Below are 12892 nucleotides of genomic sequence, written 5' to 3'. Positions count from 1 at the left end.
AGCGCCCCGTGTAGCAGATCTGCTACATAACTTCAGAAACCTTTTATGTCCATCCTGTCAACACAGTGATCTCAAAAACACCTTTTGTAGCATATTTACAACATATTTTTATTGATCCGATTTAGCTAGGTTAACATAATTAGATAATCAAGACTTAAAAACACATCAAAATCGTCTTTTTAAAAATCGGATGATTGTTGTCAGACTAGGTATTTTCAAAGAAAGTTTTTTCCTGTTTTTTTTATGAATATTAAAGCTTATTTGTTTATTTTATTGTAAATTAATAACACATGTAAGTTTTAGAAGTATTTAAGAGAGTTTCCTCTTTTTGAATCACAAAATGCTATCTGAATTTATATCACATATGCTACAATGGGCTTTTTAAGTATACATTGTTACCAATATATTGAAGATGCTCTAGCATTTACTCTTGATGGTGAAAGTGATTTTGAGGATCTTAGTGAGTCAGACTCTGAATTTGAACCTGATGTTTCAACTGCAGTTGTAAGCAATACTAAGGTTGTGCATGATGACAACAATGACAATATTTTTTTTTCAATATCGGAGTCTCTTACCCAGGAAAGTAGTGCAGGTGATGATATGCTCCATTCCAACTCTTTAGTTCCACTCCCAAAAAAATCCAAAATAATCAACAACAAAAAACAAAAAAAAGCAAGTTTACCACTTTGGAAAAAGGTTCCACTAGATAATGATTTGATTGGTGATATTACTTTTCGAGAGGTACCTATTGAACCTATTCCGGATGAAACTACCACTCCATACAAATATTTTAAAATGTTTGTTGATGACAATCTTATAGACATTATTGCTGAACAATCTAGCTTATATAGTTGCCAATCATCAGGTACAAACATTTCTGTCACATCGAATGAAATAGAGTCTTTTATTGGTGTTTTTTTTCGTATGGGTCTTGTAAAACTACCATCTGTGAGATCTTATTGGGAAACTTTTATGAAGTATGATGGAGTAAGTTCAATATTATCAAGGAATAGATTTCTTTCTATCCTCCGCTATCTACACTTTGTTGACAATTCAAACGTGACAGATGAAGCAAAGAAAAATGATCGGGCTTGGAAATTAAGACCTTCGTTGGAAAAACTGCGAGAAAATTTCTTAAAAGTTTTTCCTGAGGAAAATCAATCAATTGATGAGATAATTGTTGCTTTCAAAGGAAGGTCATTTTTGAAGCAATACCTTCCAAAAAACCCAATAAATGGGGGTTCAAAATTTGGGCTAGATGTGGTGTAAGCGGGTATTTGTATGACTGATATATCAAGGAAAAGAAATAAAAAAGAAAGATAAAGTTTCTCCTCATGGTGTCGGGGCATCTGTTGTAATTAAAATGACCTCAACTTTGCCAGAAAATCATAATTTTAAAATATTTGCTGACAATTACTTTTCTTCGTTGCCTTTGCTAGATGAGCTAAAAAAGCGGAAAATATGGTATGTTGGAACGGCTTGCCTTAAGCGCCTTAACAAATGCCCATTCACTTCTGAAAAAGAATTGAAAAACCAAGGGTGTGGATCGTTTGACTATCGTATAGGGTTTGGAATACCGGACCAAAAATCAAATACCGGTATTTCGGTATTGAAAATTTATAATCCCGGGATTCCGGTATTAAACCGGTATTATTAGATTTCCTTTAATAATACAAATGAATGAATAATATAATTAAAAAATGGTTCGGCAATTAAAAAAAGCTATATTAACTTATTTAAAGAATAAAAAAAAGAAAAACAAAATTCAGTAAAATGTTAGTAATATATTAATCATACGAAAAGGAAGAAAACATAAATTTTTAAGGTTCTACTTTTTCTGCAGTTGGTTGTTGATATAAGATCTCAGAAAACATAGGTTGTTAAGCGAATTATCTCCCATCCTTGACCAAATTCTGGTGCAGATTAAGCCAGCTACCAAAAAAACTCTCTCTGATTCTACACTGGTTGGTTGAATACTTAGCAAATAATTATATATTAAAGTTAAGTATTTTCCCCTTATGCCATTTGTCTCAAAAAATGACATTTCTTTTTTTATTGAGCGTGTGAGATCTTTTTTATTTCGGTTGATTCCACTCTCAGGTAATCTGGTACAAATTTTTTTTGATATTGCTATCTCCAACTTTTCTTTTAAAGTCAGAGAAATTTCATTTCTTTGATCAACTTCATCATCATCGACATTGAATATTATATTTGTGTCTATTATATTGTTGGCTGAAGTAGATGTTGTTGCTAAAGGTGCAGCTTCATAATGCAAGTTGGCCACACCCAGACGTTGTATCTGTGAAACGATAACTTTTGCGATTGCAGCTTTGGTAATGATTGGAAATAATTCATAATCTCTATCGGTTTCATCATCGCTCGGATTTTCATTGGAGTCTGCATCGTGTAAATATTGCAAAACACTTGAAATTTCTGTTCGTCTTTCAAGAATACGTACTTTTAAAGCTGCTTTCAATTTATAACTTAATGAACATGGATGGCCAGTTATTGATTTCATCATAAATTGAATAGCAGCATCTGCAGATTATAAAGTTGCATCTTGTCGGCAGATTGCTTCAACTGTAAGCTTAATAGGAAGTAAAACTGAAAGGATATTTGACAACATTTCAAACTCTGCATCAGAAAAAAAAATAGGTGATTTTAAATCTATTAGACTCTTTTTGATGCAATTTTTTAATTTGACAAAACGTTCTATCATTAACACCAAACTATTCCATCGTGTTTTTGAGTCTAAAACCAGAGACAATTCTTTCCCGAACTCTTCTTTTACATATTTTTGTAGGACTTTGTCATTTTTTGTAGGCGAAGAACGAAATATTTTGACCACTTTTCGAACTTTTTGAATTAATGGTAACGTTTGCTGATGTACCAGAAAAGAAGAATTATTATCATCGTTTTCAGTGGAGATTATGAGTAAACCATTTTCATTTTCATAATCTTCATCAATTAATTCGTCATCATCTGTGGAACTCTGCTCTTTTTCAAATCTGGGTGTAGGAACTGATGTAATGTTGGCATCTTCTTCATTATACAGACTATCCTCATCCTGGCAATGAATCATCCATTTTACCACTTTTAAAAAAGTTGTTTATAGCTACTGAAGGTTTTGATGTCTGTAAAAATTCTGAAGAATCTAAAACAGTGGGGCTACCTACATCTCTTTTTAACAAATTGACTTTATGAATTGTTTTTAAATGGGTATGAAGACCGCTTGTAGAACCTCCATGTGTTTTTATTATTTTCTTACACAAATTGCATTTAGCACACTGTCCTGCTTTTTCTCTTAAAAAATGAAACCATGGTGAATTTTTATCATTTGCTTTGGAATGCTCCTCAAAATCTTGAATATTCATATCGGTATAAAATACAAATTTTCTAAAAGGTAATAAAATGTATAATTTATAATGTATAATTTAACTTACCGTTTGGAATTTTATATAATATTTTAATTTAACTAAAAATAACCAATATCATATATGATATTGGTATATATATACCCACATTTAATTTTGTATGATGAATTTTGTTTCCATTTATAAGATCAATTAAAATGAGCTTTCGAATGGTGAAATTATTTCGAATGGTGAAATTATTTCGAATGGTGAAATTATTTCGAATGGTGAAATTATTTCGAATACCGAAATAGCGGTATTCGACTTTTTTAATACCGGTATTTCGGCAACTATAAATTGCTCAAAATACCGGGATCCCGGTATTCCCAACCCTACTATCGTACTTACATCAAATCTAATAACATAGCTGTTTCTTGGATAGATAACAAGGCAGTTACTTTAATTTCGTCTTTTGCTAGTATTGAACCAATCAACTCAGTAAGGCGCTATGATAGAAAAACCCGGAAATATATTATGGTAAAGCAACCATATATAGTCAAGTTTTATAATAAAAATATGGGTGGAGTTAACAAACTGGATATGATGTGCGCATTCTACAAACCAAATTTAAAATGCCATAGACGGTATATATATATATGGGCACATACCCTTCTTATTGTGTTATCAAATGCCTGGTTTTTGTATCGTCGGGACTTAAAAATTATTTGTTCCAGTAAGAAATACATGCCTCTAAAAATTTTTCAAGCTGCAGTAGCTTCTAGCTTGGTAACTTGTAAAAATAAAAGCTGGAAGAGCATCTCTTGATACTATACTTATGCCAACTAAAAGAGCTCCTGCCTTTCAGAGTAATCCTACAAAAGATATCCGTCTGGATGGATTTGACCACTTACCAACTCATAGTGACAAACGGCAGCGGTGTAAGAAATGCAAAACTGGTTTTTCTTATATTCGTTGCAAAAAGTGCAATGTTTGGTTATGCTTAAATAAAGACAGAAATTGTTATCATGACTACCATTAATGGCATTTAAAATTTGTTTATATTTATAGTATAAATGATTGTAAACTGTCTTATAAGATATATTGCTTTACATGTTTTTTATTTAATAAGAAGAGACTTTGTAAAATGAAATCAATAGCAAAGTTTAAATTTTTAAATTTCTTTAATATTTCTTCATATACTTAAATACAAATTCTTTTTTTTTAAGAAAACTTTTGCTATTTTTTTCCTTGCATTCCTATTGTAGTAGATATGCTACAATGACAAAATTGGGTTTGCTAGTGAAATTTTAAAATTTTATTTCTTAATTCATAATCTAGGCTAGGCCTGTAAATCGAGCCGAACGAGCCAAGCTTGCCAGGGCTCGGCTTGGCTCGTTTACATATTAAGAGTGTTCAGGCTCGGCTCGAGCTCGTTTCGAACATGAGATTCTTTGTTCGAGCTCGGCTCGTTAAGGATTAGTATTGTTTGGGCTCGGCTCGTTTTACATGTTGCTCGAGCTCGACTGGTTTAAAACTCGAAATAATTATTGTAATCTGTTAGTTTAAAGCTCATTTAGTAAAAAAAAATTGTTCGTTAAAGGCTCGTCTGTAAATAATGCAAGTCCAAATAAACAAACAACATAAACAATCCTACAGTCTATTAAACATGCAAATAAACAACATAATGAAATAAGATCCCACAAATCTAATAGTTCAAAATAAAAGTTAAATCTAATAGTTCAATGTTCAAACTTAATGTTCAAAGTTCAAACATAATGTAAACTCTCACAAACATAATAATTCCTATTAAACACTGCACTTTCACAAATATAAGTCTTGCTCTCATTGCATTGGATGAAACAAGATAAAAAGCCTTCCTCTAATTCTCTTGAAGTTGAACCTCAAAAGTGCGCTGAAATTTTACAACAAACTTGCATGAGAATAAATCTAGATAATTAAATATAAAAAATAATTGGAATTTGAAAGGAGATATCATGCTACATAAAAACACAATTAGAACCTTAATTGTTTACCTTTTCATATAGTAGAATTAAGAACCGTTGGAATAACAACATTCAAATTTTCTTCTTCAAGATCAACGTACAAAATTAGTTGATATTAAAACTTGAATTAAAAAAGATATCATAAAAATGACTAAGAGAATAACATTACCTTTTTCTCTTGACTATCATCTTTCAACCAACTTGCACAACAAACCAAAGCTTCCACTGTTTCAGGTGATAATGAACTTCTAAATGAATCAAGCACTCGACCTCCTGCGCTAAATGCAGATTCTGAAGCAACTGATGTTAGTGGAATTGAAAGTATTTCTCGTGCCATCATTGAGAGGATTGGTTTATTAATGCTATGCACCTTCCACCAACCTAGTACATCAAAAGTAAAGTGGGTTGACGGTTCACATTTGAAACGCTTTTCCTCAAGATAAAGTTCCAACTCAGTCTTTTCAGCTACTGAATTTGTGTCGCAAAACTGCTCAAAGTCAATAACTTGCTGCAAATTTGAGGAAAATTGTTTTTTATTCTTAATGGTTGTATCTTTTGATCCCATTGTCTCGCTTTCACTAACATATGTTTGGTACAACTCTTTGAGCACTTCCATAACCTTCTTGAGATGATCTTGACTATCTACAACATTGTACAGTTGAGGAAAAATGAACTTCAAAAACTCCATTTTGTAATGAGGATCCAAGACAGAAACAATTGACATCAACATGTTGCAATCACCTCAATATTTGTCAAATTTAATAGACATAGTTGCTGCCATTTTCCTCATGTACTTATCATCACTTGCAAGATGTGTGTTCAACATGTGTTTCACACTCCAAACTTGAATAAGATATAAATTTGCTGTTGGATATTTGGTTACTGAAAATAGCTTAGATGTTGTATTAAACACCGAAAAAAACTTGCATATTTTTTCAGCTTTAATCCAATTCTCATCAGAAGGCAACCATTCGTAGTTAGCCCTTGCAGCATATTCTTTCAAAACAAGTTTAAATGGCAGAATATGCTCTAACATCGTATAAGTGGAGCTCCAACGTGTTGCGACATCAAGTCGCAACCCCTTGTTTGTTGGAACATCCATTTGCTTTGCAATTTGTCCAAATTTATATAAACGAGCAGGAGATTTCTTTAAATACTTCACTGTTTCTCTAATACTTTCAATAGCAAAAGCAATCTCTTTTATCCCATCTTGCACCAAAAGATTTAATATATGTGCAGCACAACGAACATGAAATATATGAGATTTGAAATGGAGCTTATTTCGTGAAATTAAATTGTTTTTCAAGCAAGTAGCAGCTACATCATTTGAACTTGCATTGTCAACAGTTATTGATTGAACCTTTTCTTCTATTTCCCATAATTCCATACATTTGGCAATACAATCAGCAATAAGAACTCCAGTGTGAGGGGGCTCTAATTCACAAAAGTTTAGGATAAAACTTTTTAATATCCAATCTTTATCAACAAAATGAATAGTGACAAATATACCCAACTGTTTGATTTGAAGTTCAGTTGTCTGAAGTTAAACACACCCTACTAACATTTTTCAACATGTTCTTTAACTTGTCCTTTTCAGTTTGATACACCTTGACACAATCAGATTTGAGGGTAACTCTTGACACCTTTTGGTACTTGTTATTCAAAGCCTTTGCAAAGATGTTAAACCACTTGTGTTCAATCATATTAAAGGGATACTCATGTGCAATAAACATCTTAGCTTGTATCTCTCGAATTTTTTTTGGATCATAATTTAAAGAGAGTTCTTTAAGATTAACGTCCAATCCAGTATTACCTTCTGGCAGAAAAGGTAATACTGGATTGGATGTTAATCTTAAAGAACTCTCTTTAAATTATGATCTTTCTTCCCTCTAGTCCTCAGTGGTATGCATAAGCCTATGTGTCTTTTTAGTTGTGTTGTAGCTCCAGATTTTTGTTTTTGCCAAGACTGAAGACATCCTTTGCACTTCACCTTATAAATTATTGTACCATTCTTATCAGTTTCAGATACCTCTTCAAAAGATTTCCAAACATCAGAAGTTTTTTTCCTCTTTCTTCCATTAACAGTACTACTTGTATTCTCATCTTCTACGTCAATTAAATTGTTACCATTTTCACTGATATTTTCACCATTGAAATCCTCAACATTATCCCCAGTTTGAACATTATCAACAACATCCATAATATTGAGTTTTTATCTACATTAATGAAAAATATGAAGTTAATTTCAATAAACTAAACATATAATGGAAGAACAGTAAAAAATACATATAGTTAGCATCTATAACAAAAGAAAGGAGAGGTACCTGTTTCTGTTTGAACTTTGAATAGACAGTAGAAAAATCGTGAGTAGTAAACATATAATGGAAGAACAGTAAAAAATATATATAGTTAGCATCTATAACAAAAGAAAGGAGAGGTACCTGTTTCTGTTTGAACTTTGAATAGACAGTAGAAAAATCGTGAGTAGTAAGCTTCTGCAATACGAAGAATTCACTTAGAAAAACTTCGAAAAATTTTCGAACCTCGAATTTCGCAGTTTAAAGATATGGACTTCTAAAACACGGAATTCGATTTTTTCGAAGTTGAACAAAATGGTCCTTGTAATTGCGTATACAATCAAAGTATTTCGAAGTAACGAAATTCGAATTTTAAATTTTCAAAGTTCAATTTTTCTTCAAAGTTTTTTTAATTAAAAGTTTGCTAATTTTTGCTTATCGCAAATTATCTTTTTAAACTGTTTGACGCTCTCCAACTTGTAGTTCTATTAATTATATTAAAAGTTTTATAACCACCATTTTTATTCACAAAGAGGAAGAGAAATGAATAAACTTTTATAATAATAGAAAGCAAGAAAAAATGTTATAATGCATTTAATCGTTTTAATATGACGCGAATTATATATTAAAGTTAGAAAGTTAGTAGTTCGAAGTAATGAAATTCGAATTTTAAAATTTCGAAGTTTATATTTTCAAAGTTAAAAAAAAGTCTGTTGAGCACTAATTTATAGTTCTAGATTTAGTAAATACAAGTTTTTAACAAAAACAATAATTCACGACTTTACCTGATTAAATAGCAGAGTAAATAAACAAACATTCAATATATTATCACGAAACATTTAGTTGTGCAACTTGAAAAAATACCTCTCTACAAGTTAAAAAATGGCTCCTTCAACAAAATCATTGTGAAATGAGTTTGAAAAAAATATTTTATATATTTACTTTTCTGTTTTGCAAAATTTGTACACTCTTAAATCCATTAAAAATGGATTCTAAAACATATTGGGCCTGTTGGCAAATGAAACAGTCAATAGCAGCCTCACGTAATTAAATTGTTTATATTAATCAATTATTTAGTGTAATAAGAGTTATATGGGTCATATCTCATATGGTTACACTAACACTATATTTTTATTTAATAGTAATATATATAATATCACAATTTTATTTATTACATATATATTATTATAATATAAGTAAATATATATATATATTCGAGCTTTAATCGAGCCTATATGAACGAGCCTATGGTGTTCAAGCTCGGCTCGTTTAATAAACGAGCCTAATTTTTTGTTCAAGCCCGGTGTCACGTTAAATAAGTAGCCCGTTAAATAAGTAGCCCGTTAAATAAGTAGCCCGTTAAATAAGTAGCCCGTTAAATAAGTAGCCCGTTAAAAAAGTAGACAAATAGCTCTGCGCATGCGATAAGCATGCGCAGATATAATGGTAAGTTTCAGGGGCGTGTACAGGAATTTTTTTGGGTAAGTCGCAGTTTTAACCCCCCCCCCCCCCCAAAAAAAAAAAAAAAAGTTAAATTTTAGCATCCCCCTCCCCCCCCTTCCTCATTCACAAACGCATATATGAGGTAAGACGGCTTAGCAATCGCCCGATATTTTATCGCACATGATGCTAACCATTATCAAACATCATCGCTTCGCACGCTATCTATTTTTAGAAGAAAATGATGATAACCATAGTCAGCACCAACGCTCAACAATTACACACGACCTATTCTTATATGAAGCAAAAAAAAATTGTTGAAAAACTGTCTAAACTTTATGTTTAAGAAATGTTTAATAAATACTCACTAAACAGGGTGTATGTACCAAGGGAAGTCCAAATTTTATTTTTAATGTTTAAAACCCTTTCTTTCTTTTTATATTGTTTAAAATGCAAGTAATTATTTCTCAGAAAACACGGAAAACACGACAAATGACGAAAAACACGGAAAACACGGCTTCCGTGTTTTCGTGTTTTTCGCCTGTCCAATAACTAAAACTGAGGTGGCATTTTTAGACTTAGTCATGTGAGCCAAAATGTGATTTGCAAGGTCATATCCTACAAGAGTTGAGGTTTTATCTGTGAGATTTTTCATAAAACCTTTCTGACCAGCAACTTTGTAAAATTGTGGATAAAAAACTTCTGCATCACCATTAAAATTTTCAATAACTTCTTTTATTAGATCGAATGAATGCTTTGCATCATCTTCTGAGAAACTGTACCTTGAAGCTCATCTCTGACATATGGAGGGTAGCAAAGATCGTTTTACACAAATTTAATGCTTTTTTTAATGAAAATTGTGAACTCTTCTGCAGTACACGCACGCTTAATAGGCGCTACTCCACTTTCTTCCCCCCCCTCCCCCTAATTTTACAATTGATTCTGATAGAGAATTTTATGCTGATTAAGAATCGTATAAAAACATGGGTCTCAAAACCAACGGAAAGTGCTCTAATCTGAAGTTGAAAGTACAAAAATATACCACAAATCGCTAATATTCGCCATCTTGAAAAGTGATTTTTTTTTGTTTAAAAGTTATCCTTTCAAAGTATCAACAGCCTGGTTTTTATTTTTTATATTAAAGATTTCGAATAATAGAACAAAGAACCGGTGTTGCGTTAAAAAAGTTAGTCGTTAAAAAAGTTAACAAATAGTTCTGCACATGCGTTACGCATGCGCAATATGGTCAAAGGAGTGTTCGTTAGGGAATGAAATTAGACGTTAAAAAGTTGCATTGTTTCATTAGGGTATGTAAAATAATAAAAATTAGTATATACTTTATATTAAAAATGGCTGTCCATGTTTACTCAGTTGCTGAAATTATTTTATACTTTATGTTAAAAATGGCTGTCCATGTTTACTCAGTTGCTGAATTCATAAACTTTACTACTGATATATGGACCAGTAGTTCAAATTAAAGCTTCATTAGCCTGACAGGTCACTGTTTAGACAATACATTTAATCAGAAAACTGTTGTACTTAGAGTAGCTCCTTTTCCTGAGAGGCATACAGCAGCAAATATTGCTGAATTGATTGAAGATATTATGGCTGAATTTAAAATATCACCTTCAAAAATTCATTTAATAGCTAGAGATAATGGTACAAATATTGTTAAGGCTATTAAAGATAGCCCATATGATAGTATGGCTTGTTTTTACACACACTGCAACTAGTAATTAATGAGTGTATTTTTGAACAAACAGTTGTCAAGAATGTCATTGCAAACTGGTATTCAATTGTTGGGCATTTCAGTCATTCTCCCCAAGCCTGCCCTAAACTTAAAGCTCTTCAAGAAGCAAACAATGTTCCTAAGCACAAACTTATTCAAAATGTTCCAAAATGGTGGAATAGTACCTGTCATATGTTAGAACAAATTTATGAACAAAGGAAACCTCTAACCATATATGCACTTGAAAATGGTAAGCTTCCTTTATTAAATGCAAACAAATGGATGATTATTGGACAGTTTTGTGTTTTGCTAAAAGATTTCCACAAAACAAGAGTTCGCTTGAGTGAAAGAAATTCTATTGTCTCAGATATTATACCACAGATACAGTTTTTGAAACATTTCATAAATAAACCTTTAATTGATGACAACTAATTCAATGGAGAATAGTTTCAAACAATATACTGATAACTATAACATCATCTTGTCAATATTTCTTGATCCCAGATTCAAAGTAAAAATGTTCAAGAATGAAAACACCTTTTCAGCTGCTAAAAAAAGTACTGAGAACATAACCATTCAGCTTATTAAAACCCATGAAAATATAAAAAACATCAAAGTTACTGAAAATGATCGGTCTGCAGCTTGTGACATTGAAAATATTGACTCAGAATATGAAAATAATGGTACAGTACTAATGGAATAGAAAGATATAGTAGAAATGGGTTTTGACAATTGCTTTGAAGAACATGTAGGATTTAATTCTAAACAAATCAGTCAACCACAAACTTTAATTTCAAATGAAACTTTATTAAATAAAATTCAACTCAAATGAAGACCTTATTGACAAATAAAGCAATCTTTTGTTGTGGTGGAAATCACAGAAAACCAAAATGCGACTATTAGCAAAGCTTACTTTAAAGTATTTAAGCTCCCCACCGTCTTCTGTGGAGAGTGAAAGACTTTTTAGTATAGGTGGAAATGTATATACTGCAAAGAGATATAGCTTAACAGGAGCTCATGGTGAAATGTTAATATTTCTGAACTATAATATGAGAATTTAAAAATATTTGATTTTGTATACATTACTATAATTAGTATAGTATAATTCTTTACCAAGTGAGTATCTATGTTCTATTTTTTCATGAAATATAATTTATTTAGGAGTTTAAAAGCTTTGATACTATGAGGAGGTCAAATGAAAAAAAAAAAAATGTCATGAAAATTGTATAACTTTGTAGAATTAGAAAATTACAGGGAAAAAAAGTTTGGAAAAAATAATTGAAACTCTCTTTGAGAGCTTTTGCTCAAAAATAAAAAAAGAATGCCTCCCAATGCATTAATCAAAATTTCAAAGCATATTCTGTTGTGGATTTGAGGGTTGCGCAAATTAAAGAGTATTGTTAGCCAGGGTAACTTTGGGCAGTTTTGGCAGTTTTTCTTAAACATCTCTGAATCTTATTAATTTTTTACAGTTTTCTCTTGTGGTAATAACATTATAGGTCTTGACTATAGGCCTCTATATTTATTTTTTTAATTTTTTTATTACAAATATTTGTTTTTAAACGCCGAAAAGAGACCAATGTTACCCCAGGTTTTTATCATGTTTGATCAATAATACCCCTGCTATGGGGTAACATTGGTCACTTTTTGGAGTTTTAAAAAGTCATCAGTCCTTAAGCACTTAGAGAAACATGAAAAGAACATTTAAATGGACAAAAAATTTTGCAACTAGCTCCCTGTTATTGTGCAAAAGTCATTAAAAGTCATTTTCTAGTAGGTCATTATCGTCATCTGAGGATGATGACACTTGTTCAACTCTTGCCCTTTTCTTGTTATTCTTGGTGTTACTGTTATTCTTGGTGTTATTGTTATTCTTTGATGTGGTAGGAGTTGTGTTATTCACCAGATCTTGCGGTGTTATCGCTTTGCCAGGTGTGATCTTTTTCCCTCTGGTGCGATTTTTTTTCCCATTCTGTCCACAATGTTTCACTAATAGACCTTCTATATCTTAATTGAATACTTCCTTAACAGTACTACCGGTACCTCCTCCAATGTCTTTGTTAACCTGTG

The 12892-nt window shown here is 31.5% G+C and overlaps 2 protein-coding genes across 4 annotated transcripts; both read right to left on the bottom strand.

The window, feature by feature from the left end:
* Positions 1-4701: 4701 nt before the first annotated feature.
* On the bottom strand, positions 4702-6090 carry LOC149879025 (uncharacterized). 2 transcript variants are annotated; one of them, XM_090071793.1, is made up of 2 exons: positions 5526-6090; positions 4702-5300 (listed from the first exon to the last, which is right to left on the bottom strand). In XM_090071793.1, the coding sequence occupies exons 1-2, from the start codon at positions 6084-6086 to the stop codon at positions 5274-5276; spliced, it is 588 nt and encodes a 195-aa protein (XP_089927919.1). In that variant the 5' UTR covers positions 6087-6090; the 3' UTR covers positions 4702-5273. The 2 variants fall into 2 exon arrangements, with proteins under 2 accessions (XP_089927919.1, XP_089927918.1); XM_090071792.1 differs by having other exon boundaries at positions 4702-5265.
* Positions 6091-7184: 1094 nt separating this feature from the next.
* LOC149879024 (uncharacterized) lies at positions 7185-8098 on the bottom strand. Of its 2 annotated transcripts, none has more exons than XM_090071794.1 (2): positions 7681-8098; positions 7185-7572 (listed from the first exon to the last, which is right to left on the bottom strand). In XM_090071794.1, the coding sequence occupies exon 2, from the start codon at positions 7554-7556 to the stop codon at positions 7209-7211; it is 348 nt and encodes a 115-aa protein (XP_089927920.1). In that variant the 5' UTR covers positions 7557-7572; positions 7681-8098; the 3' UTR covers positions 7185-7208. The 2 variants fall into 2 exon arrangements, with proteins under 2 accessions (XP_089927920.1, XP_089927921.1); XM_090071795.1 differs by having other exon boundaries at positions 7798-8098.
* Positions 8099-12892: the final 4794 nt, after the last annotated feature.

This window comes from Hydra viridissima, unplaced genomic scaffold (genome assembly GCF_058129835.1).
Source record: "Hydra viridissima isolate aposymbiotic clone 2 unplaced genomic scaffold, HvirCarnegie_v1 scaffold_14, whole genome shotgun sequence".
NCBI classification, from domain to species: Eukaryota; Metazoa; Cnidaria; class Hydrozoa; order Anthoathecata; family Hydridae; genus Hydra; species Hydra viridissima.
Note: the sequence above shows the minus strand (reverse complement) of the source record. Positions and strands in the feature narration are given on the sequence as shown.

Excerpts from the sequence above, each read along its gene's own strand:
- LOC149879025 (XM_090071792.1), bottom strand. The coding sequence starts at position 6,086 with ATGTTGATGTCAATTGTTTCTGTCTTGGATCCTCATTACAAAATGGAG. Across the intron at positions 5,266-5,525 it reads ATGATAGTCAAGAGAAAAAG|CGCACTTTTGAGGTTCAACT; the intron begins GTAATGTTATTC and ends GTAAAATTTCAG.
- LOC149879024 (XM_090071794.1), bottom strand. The coding sequence starts at position 7,556 with ATGGATGTTGTTGATAATGTTCAAACTGGGGATAATGTTGAGGATTTC.